General features: G+C 40.1%; 2 protein-coding genes across 4 annotated transcripts in view; one reads left to right on the forward strand and one right to left on the reverse strand.

Annotated features, from left to right (window-relative positions):
- Positions 1-1195, forward strand: part of LOC111974601 (neuroplastin-like) — a 33256-nt gene extending 32061 nt beyond the window's left edge. For all 3 annotated transcript variants that reach the window (XM_024002461.2, XM_070447301.1, XM_070447300.1), the window contains one exon: positions 111-1195. The gene's annotated coding sequence lies outside the window, so the exon portion shown is untranslated. The remainder of the gene's footprint in view (positions 1-110) is intronic.
- Positions 952-10991, reverse strand: LOC111974600 (meiotic recombination protein REC114). Its single transcript, XM_024002460.2, has 6 exons — positions 10764-10991; positions 10439-10528; positions 3326-3409; positions 2552-2740; positions 1897-1971; positions 952-1574 (listed from the first exon to the last, which is right to left on the reverse strand). The coding sequence occupies exons 1-6, from the start codon at positions 10851-10853 to the stop codon at positions 1410-1412; spliced, it is 693 nt and encodes a 230-aa protein (XP_023858228.1). The 5' UTR covers positions 10854-10991; the 3' UTR covers positions 952-1409.
- Positions 10992-12315: the final 1324 nt, after the last annotated feature.

Below are 12315 nucleotides of genomic sequence, written 5' to 3' on the forward strand. Positions count from 1 at the left end.
GAATCTGAGGCATATGGAAGTCAACAGGGAACTAAGTGATATACTGTAGGAATGTGATAATGTGCACAGGGTATACTAATTCCTTCCTCCCCCCTGATTTTCATTAACAGATGACTAACTGCATATCTTGACCACATGAAGGTATCTGAGGAGGGAGCTCCAGGCAATTTTTAATGAAGCATATCTCRTCTCTCTCTTATGAGAAAAAACAATAACAGCGTAACACTGGCAGAAAAGAACAAGATGGCTGTCTTAAGCATGCCTTATTCAGTCTTACATGAACAGTCCTGGAYGGAGAGATGACTAATTCCATCACGAAAGGTGTGCACATCTTTTTTTGTGTGCTGTTTGATGTCTCTTTTATTCATTTTATCATGTCCTCCAACCAGAGGTGATCCTTTTTGTATTACATATCATGTAAAACGCATGCAAATTATTACGCAATAGGATGCCCAGAATAGACTTTGTTGTTTTCCCTCATGTCTGTGTGGCTATTTTGCRTCCAAAGCAATTATGTTTTTTTATGAAATTGTCCTGAACTGAAAAATACTGTTATATTCTTAAATAACTTTGTACAGCTGATTCATTGTCATTAAACTATGTTTGATTTAGTGAAAGGAAAGTCCACTCTTAACAGCCATTATAGTGAAAATGTGATGCAAGGGATTCGATGTCTGGCAGTATTTACTTGAAAATGATTATATGAAAATTACTACTATATCTATCTAGTTATAAATAAAATGTGTTTATTTTTATTTTTCAGAGTAACTTAGGATGTCTTGTATATGTTGAGGTACGAGTGTTCAAACAATAGCAAATACCGTATGTAAAGAAAAAAAAATACATTTTATATTTCCCAACTTAATTCATTCATTTTTATTTTTCTGAAATTGTACAGCATGGCTATTATCCTATGCAATATGTATTCATATATAGATATATTGGGGGCAGTTTGTTTTTCTCAGTGAAGCTTTAATATTGTGGGATCACTTGGAAGCTGGTATAGCAAAATGCACTGCTGTAGCTGCATGACTCCTGTCCTATAAATACAGTGTATCCATGTGTATTGCAGTGCAAATGGACCTACATTAGGGTGGGAATGGAAGGAGCTACGGTATCTCTAGCCACGATAAAACATCAGACCAATAACATACGAGACCAATACATTTTTGAAAATAAAAGGCTCCAAAATACATTTAGTTTGTTTGCCTCGAAAATCCTTTCTAGAAATCACAACATTTGTCCTGCTATAAATATCCTCCTACAACACAATGGTCACTATGTTCCAGCACACATTTACACAATCAGCAGCATGAAGAACAACACATCCCCCAACTCTTCCACAACCCACATGTGTAGTGAGTTGACCTGTCTCCCTCTGGCTGTTCGTGTTGATGAGCTTCAGCTCCTCAGTCCTGGAGCACTCTCTTCAGCTCCCCTTCCATTTCCTCCACCAAGGCAGGGAAGCTGGGGTCCAAGAGACACAGGCGGAGGAAGGGCTCCAGCTCCCCACGGAACAGATCACTGTGGCGGTACACCAGGGGCAAGGACAGACCATGCTCGCCCAGGAAGTGCTGAGGAAAAATAAAGATAGACCAGGGATCTGATCATTTGTTTGTATAGACATAAAGCCATGATATCGGCTAACTATAATCTCCCAAGTCAATTAAGTGTTAATTATTCCATTGGCCTACTCTACACTTCAGTAGTGGCGGGGAATAACTACAACCCCATGAAGTGTATATTACATTCAAGCTCAGTGGGTGAGAGCAGTAACTACCACTTATTCAGCTTGCGCGATTGTCAAAATCCATCAAGTGATCATTACATGAATCATCACCCTCAGCATTCATCAGTCATCTATCTAATCATTGTGTTGTGTCAGTACCAACTTACCTGGGTAAGACGTTTGATGGATAAAGAGCCCTGGACGACCTCAGGTTCAGTAGCCATAGCCTCTCCAGCACTCGCCTGATGACAAGGTTAAAAGAGATGATATTAATGCCACAGGACTTTACAGGGCAACACACCAAGGGAGGTTAAGCTGCATCATAGCTGCATCCTTTATTGAATGATTTCCCTCAGTCATCATGGCTCATTCATCCTCACTGAGAGCTTTTTCAAATGTGTGTGATGGTGTTTATTGTTGGTTTAATTTCTACCCCTTCTGTGTGGGGAGGTTAAGGATTAACATATCGCACATTGTCATGAGTTTAATACATAAAATCCAATATTAACCGAGTTGGTTCCAGGGCCGTTCAGTATTAAACAAGCTATATTGTTTTCATGCTTGTAAATASCACCATCTAGTGGGTGATTCTTACTGTAACAACAGCAACTTTAGTGCCTCAAATATAGCTTGCCTCATACATTGTGAAGAATAACATTCTTAAAATAAGAATAGCAACAAAGGTGAAAAAAAATTATGCAATGCACTCATTTCAATTAGTTAATGTATTGCAGGAGCTGTTACAATTCAGATGTTCCAAAATACGCTTTCATGATGCAATACGTAGCTACATGTTTTCAGTGTGTATGTGTTGTTGAGTACCTGTTGATCCTGTGCAGTGGTCTTGGTAGGGGGCTGATTGGATGTTGGGGGGCAGCTGAGTGGTGGTGGTGGCCCTCCCTGTGTGGTGACAGGCAGGTACTCCTTCAGTCTGAGTACTGCACTGCCACACTCCTCCAGGGCCTCAGCCCTGCTGCCACTGAACTGCATCCTGATCAAACGGCTTTCCCCCTGCACATACACAGCATTGTTTCGTGTGAGAGCTGGCCTATATCTGCTCCTCGCCGCTACTGAGTCAATTTTGACCAGCAGACTACAAGCTTGGCACAGCACTTACAATTCATCACAGTGGCACTTACCTACAACACTTATTTAGCCTACATATCACTCACAAGCCAGGCCCTTGGCAGAACATGGGCAGAAAAGCACTGCTCGCAGCCAGCTAGTTGTGCCAAGACTGTTAAAATGCATCGTGTCAGGCCTCAGATCCCCTTAATTCAGGCCATTTAATGACCAATTACACTATTGTCTCAGCACAGCCACCCCTGCCAAACATTATCTCTGCCACACTCATGTCAATGTGAAATCTGGCTATGGTAAATAAAGCTACCACTATACAAATTGCTGAGGAAATTACCTTCTGTAAAATTCCRGTGTTGCCTTGTAGTTAACATTAGCCYACATTTCATATAAAACCAGGTGCTAGAATAATAATACAAGTTGGTATGTATACTCTTGTATACTGTACGACTGACTGTAGCTTCTATTTAAAAATGGTGTTGTTTCTAAAAGCAAATAAAGGCTTTCGCAACCCACCTTAACAGTCAGACGGAACAGCAGGGTATCTGATTTCTGCTGAACTTTGAGGAAGCTTGGAGCATCAAGCAAGGAAAACCCATCCTGAAAGGCAGTAACACAACAATCAGACAGACTAACAATGGTAAACAAACAAGAGTCAAAAGTCATAGTAGTAAAACCAAAGTCATATTGGATAGGGCACACAGCTAATCCTCATGTCTTCAATGAGCCAGACAAGTCCATTTAATAGTATCAGACRGAGCATGCAGCAATCACAGCTCTACTTTTGGTTAGCAGGAGCAATCTCAAATGATCTGAAATGACATAAGCGCGCCTGCAGGGGGCTCTATTGACTCAGAAACCCATCCAGACCCTGTGACCAGCAGCATGCCATCAGTATGTATTTGGAAAGATTAACTTCCATCTCCATCTCAAACAACCAGCTGTTGGAGGCTGAATGTTGTTGTACTAAATATCATMTTTGAGAGTCATAAGCTGTGTTCAAATTCTCATACTACCCACACTAACCATACTATTTGTGACGTGATTTGAGTACATAGTATGCTTATTGGTCATAGTATGGATATAGTTAGCATGCCAAAAGTTGTCGTACTAAATTTGGACAAAATACAAAGTATACATGCAGTGGACACTATTTCCGTGCTATTAGGGCCCATAATGCAATTCTTCCAAAAATGGGCTTGGCTTCACAACGTTTTCAGTTTGTAGAAAATTGCGGAAAATATGCAGCAGAAGTCTGACGAAAGTGGATACAAATTATTTATTGGTTTAACTAATTATGAAACATTTAAAGAAAATGTTGAGTAATGTAATAAAGTATTGACTTTTCAAATAAGTTTGTTGTGACAATTTGTTAGCTACGTTATCCTTATGAACAGCATAGCATTACAGCAGTAGGTATGTTAGCTAGCTAACGTTACCGAACGTTAGCTGGCTACTAATACATCGAACTTGCCAGGCAGAATTATTAACTATCTGCTATCTAACTAACTACCCAACGTTYATTGACTTGATTATTCACATAATTCTTAGCTAAGTGGTATGAACATTGTTCATTCYGACTATCTACTTCGATTTCAGAGCAGTCTCGCGCAGAATAACTGATGACTTTATATTCAAYACCCGTTGAATATGGCCGGTGTCAGTAAACGTCGGCAAAAAATGCGTAAATAAATTGTTGCCAGCAGGACAGTTAMAGCATAACCAGCTCTGCTAGGGCAAGCAAAATGGTCAGAGTGAGGTGTTCTCTCAGTCTCATTTGTGTCTGGAAGTAGCTAGCCAACGTTAGCTTGGGTGCTTGACTGCCGTTGAATGCTCAGATCAACCATACTTCTCGGCCAGAGCGTCCCGTGTGCGCTCTGAACGCTCCGAATTTATGAATGGACAATCTGACAACGCTCTGGATTTACGAACGCCTACAGCGCACTCTGCCACTCCAGATTGAATTTACGAACAGAATCAAAATCATACAATGTTTAGCTAGTTATTTGTTATGCCAGTGGTTCCCAAACTTTTTATAGTCCCGTATCCCTTCAAACATTCAACATCCAGCTGTGTACCCCCTCTAGCACCAGGGTCAGCGCACTCTCAAATGTTGTTTTTTGCCATCATTGTAAGCCTTCCACACACATACTATACGATACATTTATTAAACATAAGAATGAGTGTGAGTTTTTGTCACAACCTGGGTCGTGGGAAGTGACAAAGAGCTCTTATAGGACCAGGGCACAATAATATAATAATAATAATCAATAATTTTGCTCTTCATTTAACCATCTTACATATAAAACCTTATTTGTTCATCGAAAATTGTGAATAACTCACCACAGGTTAATGAGAAGGGTGTGCTTGAAAGGATGCACATAACTCTGCAAAGTTGGCTTGTATTAGAGAGTCTCCTTCTTAAATCATTTTCCACACACAGCCTGTGCCTGTATTTAGTTTTCATGCTAGTGAGGGCCGAGAATCCACTCTCACATAGGTGCGCAGTTGCAAAGGACAGTGTCTTAACAGCGCAGTTGTGAAGTTGGAAGTTTACATACACCTTAGCCAAATACATTTAAAYTCAGTTTTTCACAATTCCTGACATTTAATCCTAGTAAGAATTCCCTGTCTTAGGTCAGTTAGGATCACCACTTTACTTTAAGAATGTGAAATGTCAGAATAATAGTAGAGAGAATGATTTATTTCAGCTTTTATTTCTTTCATCATATTCCCAGTGGGTCAGAAGTTTACATACACTCAATTAGTATTTGGGTAGCAATCGTCTTTATTGTTTAACTTGGGTCAAACGTTCCAGGTAGCCTTCCACAAGCTTCCCACAATAAGTTTGGTGAATTTTGGTCCATTCCTCCTGACAGAGCTGGTGTAACTGAGTCAGCTTTGTAGGCCTCCTTGCTCGCACACAATTTTTCAGTATTGCCACAAATTTTCTATGGATTGAGGTCAGGGCTTTGTGATGGCCACTCCAATACCTTGACTTTGTTGTCCTTAAGACATTTTGCCACAACTCTGAAAGTATGCTTGGGGTCATTGTCCATTTGAAAGACCCATTTGCGACCAAGCTTTAACTTCCTGACTGATGTCTTGAGATGTTGCTTCAATTTATCCACATAATTGTCCACCCTCATGATGCCATCTATTTTGTGAAGTGCACAAGGCCCTCCAGCAGCAAAGCACCCCCACAACATGATGCTGCCACCCCCGTGCTTCATGGTTGGGATGGTGTTTCTTCGCTTGCAAGCATCCCCCTTTTTCCTCCAAACATAGCGATTGTCATTATGGCCAAACAGTTATATTTTTGTTTCATCAGACAAGAGGACATTTCTCCAAAAAGTAAGATATTTGTCCCCTTGTGCAGTTGCAAACCGTAGTCTGGCATTTTTATGGCGGTTTTGGAGCAGTGGCTTCTTCCTTGATGAGCGGCCTTTCAGGTTATGTCGATAAGGACTCACTTTACTGTGGATATAGATACTTTTGTACCTGTTCCCTCCAGCATCTTCACAAGGTCCTTTGCTGTTGTTCTGGGATTGGTTTGCACTTTTCGCACCAAAGTACGTTCATCTCAGGAGACAGAACGCGTCTCTTCCTGAGTGGAATGACAGCTGAGTGGTCCCATGGTGTTTATACTTGCGTACTATTGTTTGTACAGATGAACGTGGTATCTTCAGGCGTTTGGAAATTGCTCCCAAGGATGAACCAGACTTGTGGAGGTCTACAATGTTTTTTCTGAGGTCTTGATTTCTTTTGATTTTCCATGATGTCAAGCAAAGAGGCACTGAGTTTGAAGGTAGGCCTTGAAATACATCCACAGGTACACCTCCAATTGACTCAACTGATGTCAATTAGCCTATCAGAAGCTTCTAAACCATGACATCATTTTTTGGAATTTTCAAGCTGTTTAAATGCACAGTCAACTTAGTGTATGTAAACTTCTGACCCACTGGAATTGTGATACAGTGTATGTAAACTTCCGACTTCAACTGTATGTATGTAATGTATATATAATTTATATATATATAAAGTGTAATGTTTTATGTAACAGAGCTGAGTAGACTATTCATCCCTCCATTGTGAAGTCCATTTGAAATGAAACATAACTTGCAGTGGCAAAAAAAAGTATGTGAACCCTTTGGAAATACCTGGATTTCTGCATAAATTGGTAATCAAATTTGATCTGATCTTCATCTAAGTCACAACAATAGACAAACATAGTGTGCTTAAACTAATAACACACAAATTATTGTATTTGTCTTGTCTCTATTGAATATATCATTTAAACATTCACAGTGTAGGTTGGAAAAAGTATGTGAAACCCTAGGCTAATGACTTATCCAAAAGCTAATTGGAGTCAGGAGTCAGCTAACCTGGAGTCAAATCAATGAGACGAGATTGGAGATGTTGGTTAGAGCTGCCCTGCTCTATAAAAAACACTCAACATTTGAGTTTCCTATTCACAAGAATCATTGCCTGATGTGAACCATGCCTCGAAAAAAGGAGATCTCAGAAGATTAAGAATTGTTGACTTGCATAAAGCTGGAAAGGGTTACAAAAGTATCTCTAAAAGCCTTGATGTTCATCAGTCCACAGTAAGACAAATTGTCTATAAATGTAGAGAGAAAGTTCAGCACTGTTGCTACTCTCCGTAGGAGTGGCCATCCTGCAAAGATGACTGCAAGAGCACAGCGCAGAATGCTCAATGAGGTTAAGAAGAATCCTAGAGTGTCAGCTAAAGACTTACCGAAATCTCTGGAACATGCTAACATCTCTGTTGACGAGTCTACGATACATAAAACACTAAACAAGAATGGTGTTCATGGCAGGGCACCACGGAAGAAGCCACTGCTGTCCCAAAAAAACATTCCTGCACGTCGGAAGTTTGCAAAAGTGCACCTGGATGTTCCACAGCGCTACTGGCAAAATATTCTGTGGACAGATGAAACTACAGTTTAGTTGTTTGGAAGGAMCACACAACRCTATGTGTAGAGAAAAAAAGGCACAGCACAGCACAGCACACCAACATCAAAACCTCATCCCAACTGTAAAGTATGGTGGAGGGAGCATCATRGTTTGGGGCTGCTTTGCTGCTTTGCTGCCTCAGGGCCTRGACAGCTTGCTATCATCGGCAGAAAAATKAATTCCCAAGTTTATCAAGACATTTTGCAGGAGAATGTTAGGCTATCTGTCCRCCAATTGAAGCTCAACAGAAGTTGGGTGATGCAACAGGACAACGACCCAAAACACAGAAGAAAATTAACAACAGAATGGCTTCAACAGAAGAAAATACGCCTTCTGGAGTGGCCCAGTCAGAGTCCTGACCTCAACGCGATTTGAGATGCTGAGGCATGTCCTCAAGAGAGCAGTTCACACCAGACATCCCAAGAATACTGCTGAACTTAAACAGTTTTGTAAAGAGGAATGATCCAAAATTCCTCCTGACCGTTGTGCAGGTCTGATCCGCAACTACAGAAAACATTTGGTTGATGTTATTGCTGCCAAAGGAGGGTCAACCAGTTATTAAATCCAAGGGTTCACATTCTTTTTCCAGCCTGCACTGTGAATGTTTACACGGTGTGTTCAATAAAGACATGAAAACGTATAATTGTTTGTGTGTTATTAGTTTAAGCAGACTATGTGTGTCTATTGTTGTGACCTAGATGAAGATCAGATCAAATTATATGACCAATTTATGCAGAAATCCAGGTATTTCCAAAGGGTTCACATWTTTTTTTTACCACTATAGACACTACAAGTTATGTTTCTCCATTTCAAATGGACTTCAGCACAATGGAGGGATGAATAGTCTACTCAGCTCTGTTACATAAAACATTACACTTCAGCTCCGTACTTCCAGATTCAAAACAGATTTCAATTTTCCTACTCCGCTGAGATGTTCTGAAGGGATTAGATCAAATTTTTATTTTTTGTTGAAAATTATCATATCAGGAAGTAATCACATTACATAATTTCAACAAGACTTGTCTTCAAATCATTCTGTGAGGCATAGCCAGTCGTTTTCTGAGGCATGGTTAGTTATCTGAGTCGGGGTTGAGAGGTTCCATTTCCTATAATTCCAATCGCCCCTCCTTCCTCCAAATACTGAGAGAAAGCCCCCGTTACACTATATCTTAGAATCAGGAGTAATCTGGATGATGATTACACACAATAACCCTCTCTCCTCCAAGCATGATGCATCCTAATATGGCATCATCATTCAGTTGGGACTCCCCTGGCATCAGCCACCGTGTACTACTGTAAACTCTCTTCATTGAAAGATACTCAAGAGCATTAAGATTAAGGGCGCCGATCTATCAATGACCACTATCCCCTTTTGTCAGAGAGCACTTTGTGTCCTGACCTGAATAAGCATGTAGCCTTGCCTGGCACCCTGGCTCAGCAAGATAGCTGTAGCCACTTTCCATCCAGCACTCGRTGTGGCATAGTGCAGCTATGGCCATTGTGTTTCTACAGCCATTCCCGCTGAGTCTCTCAGCTGCACACAGAGTCTGAAGGTGAACCTTGAGAAGACACAGGATAAACTACACACTAACACAGGCACTATTCTATGTACAGCAGCAACATAGAAGGTGTTCAGTATTTGTTCTCGTTCCTTGTATTTTCAAGGACTTGTAATCAAGTCATTTGAATGCCAAAATTGGGGTCACTTTTCAACATTGTTGTAAAAAAACATACAATTGTATCCATAGCTAGGCTATCTGTTTATAATCCTAATAAAATAGATCTAAAAATATAAAATAGACTAGCCTGAGTTAGAAGGCATACTTGTTAATAAAAAATAAGTGTACAAAACATTAACACCTTCCTAACATTGAGTTGCACCCCCTTTTGGCCTCAGAACAGCCTCAATTCTTCAGGTCATGGACTCTACAAGGTATTGAAAGCATTCCACAGGGATCCTGGCCCATGTTGACACCAATGCTTCCCACAGTTGTCAAATTGGCTGGTTGTCCTTTGGGTGGTGGATCAATCTTGATACACATGGGAAACTATTGAGTGTGAAAAACCCAGCAGCRTTGCAGTTCTTGACACACTAAAACTGGTGCACCTGGCATCTACTACCATACCCTGTTCAAAGACACTGCAATCTTTTGTCRTGCCCATTCACCCTCTGAATGGCCCACATACACAATCAATGTTTAAGGCTTAAAAATCCTTCTTTAAATTGTCTCTTCCGCTTTATCTACACTGATTGAAGTGGATTTAACAAGTGGCCATCAGTAAGTGTTAATAGCTTTCAACTGGATTCACATGGTCAGTATGTCATGGAAAGAGCAGGTGTTCCTAATGTTTTGTACAGTCAGTGTAATTTAGGCCAACAATGAGTGCAGGTTGGACAATAACAGTTATTATATGTCTATTGAGTGTACATTTGGCAGTAACTTGGTATATAATAATCAATTATTGAATATATTGGGGGATATTTTATTTTATCATATTTGGATACATTATTACTTGGCCTAGAGATGTGCATGCATGAAATGTGCGAGTCCAGATAAAAGACAGTAAAAACTAGATCCAGATCCATCCAGGAATGACTTTACTTTTTAACATCAAAGGACATATAATGTTGTTAGACCTCAACTCACTTACCAGAAGATCGTGACCTTGGGACACCAACACATGACCGGATTCCACAATGGTGAGCACCAATTCACCCGCGCTTTCACTGTGCTCAAACATCTAGAGAAGTTTCAGGACACATTTTTCAACATCACATCTGAGGCAAGATCCATAATGTAAAGTGTAGACCTATAACTCTTTGATTGGCTAATGTAGTAAACTAGCCTATATTTGTAAACAATGTTTGGTTAGCCTAGCTAGCAAGTGGCATTAGGTAGCTAACTTTGGATAGCGTTATCTCCTATAAAAACAGACGTTGTAGGACAAAATTCAMGACTAGACAACTCCATGYCACCTTCCATGGATTACCCCCGTCTTCTTTGGTCCCAGGCAAAAAACGTCCAAAACGTTTCAACCTCCATATAGATTTATGTACAGTTGTCATTTGTAAAAAATAAAATATTTAAGAAGTATAAGAAGAGCTAACGCTAGCTAGTTAGCCACGTTTGTTTTGCTTGATGAGCGCGSGAATATCAGAAATTCGCGAACTCATGAGTCACGCATGTAGATTGTGTTTCTGTGTGCGCGCATGCGCTGGGTTCTGTCTGGAGATGCTAGAAGTGCGCCTTTTTTTGTGTTAGCCCAGCACATTAGTTACACCTACTCAACTCTAAACTAATCCCCAAACTCAATTGCTAAATTTTTTGATTTACTTAGTGATGTGTTGATGGTGCATGGATTAGAATAGTGACCACGTTTAAGTGCGCAAGGTATTCATAGCTCACATACAGCGTAAAGTCTTGGATAAAGTGTTTACATGCACCTTTGATATCCCGCTCAYGAGTATCCCTATATTCACGAATAAACAGAATATTCCTMATTTAAATTTATATGGAATAGTAACTGAAATATGGACACTGACTGTAGGCAAATAACCCCTCGCAAATATAATATTAACTCATGCTGAATTATGCAGTTCTTGCAGATACAACAAATGTTAATTTTGTCTCAGGAACAGAAGTGGAGAAATATGATGTCAGCCTTTTCTTTCAGCCTTTCTTGAGAAAATATGAATGAGTATGTCATGTAATGTGTAATGTGTTATGCAAGCAGTATTTCACCAGTGGTGGTTGCTGATGTTTAAGATGAGGGAGGACGATACTTTTTTAAATGAGCATGGCCTTATTTCTATTACAGCATATTGGATGACTATAATTCATATTCCATTCACCCAGCTCAATGTAACATCGATAGGTTTAGGCTACTACATGATCCTCAAAATTTCCCAATACCCATCATGAGGTTGCTAAAACCTAGCCTATGAATAAAAGTTTGCAACGTAGGTGCACAGGTCGAGAGAAAAATGTGAGTAATCGAGGTGACAGTGACCGYCTTGCACACTCTTGCCTGCATCTAGCTGATATAGGGTGTAATCATTAGTCCACMAGTTGGAAACGAGAGATTCTATTGGACAAATTCAGGTATATTTATCCCTGTTTCGTTCTGTTTGCTTCTGTTTAAGTTTTTCAATAGAATCGGGAGAATGAATACCCCCTTGATCACGTGCAAACACAGTTCACTTTCATAGCAGCCACATACAAACAGCATGAACATTTTGATCGTTGTATAATTCCTTCTCACATCTACATGCTCTCCTCCTCCCACCTTTTCAGTTCGCTTGTGGATGACAGTGCACAACACATCAGCTGTCTGTGWCCAGGTGAAAAATATTTCCAAACCTTCCTATCATAACTGCTGACTGCTACACACAGCCTACATTTTTGTCACCATATTAGCTAACAWMGTTAGTAATGTCATAGTCAATGTAGCTACTAGAACTAACTCATTAATAAACCCGCTACAATTATGGAGTACAGTGAACAGTCAGCAAGTAGTTACACCCAGTA

This window comes from Salvelinus sp. IW2-2015, linkage group LG15, assembly GCF_002910315.2.
Source record: "Salvelinus sp. IW2-2015 linkage group LG15, ASM291031v2, whole genome shotgun sequence".
NCBI classification, from domain to species: domain Eukaryota; kingdom Metazoa; phylum Chordata; class Actinopteri; order Salmoniformes; family Salmonidae; genus Salvelinus; species Salvelinus sp. IW2-2015.

Excerpts from the sequence above, each read along its gene's own strand:
- LOC111974600 (XM_024002460.2), bottom strand. The coding sequence starts at position 10,853 with ATGACAACTGTACATAAATCTATATGGAGGTTGAAACGTTTTGGACGT. Across the intron at positions 3,410-10,438 it reads CCCAAGGTCACGATCTTCTG|GATGGGTTTTCCTTGCTTGA; the intron begins GTAAGTGAGTTG and ends ACTGCCTTTCAG. Across the intron at positions 1,575-1,896 it reads CCATCAAACGTCTTACCCAG|CACTTCCTGGGCGAGCATGG; the intron begins GTAAGTTGGTAC and ends ATTTTTCCTCAG.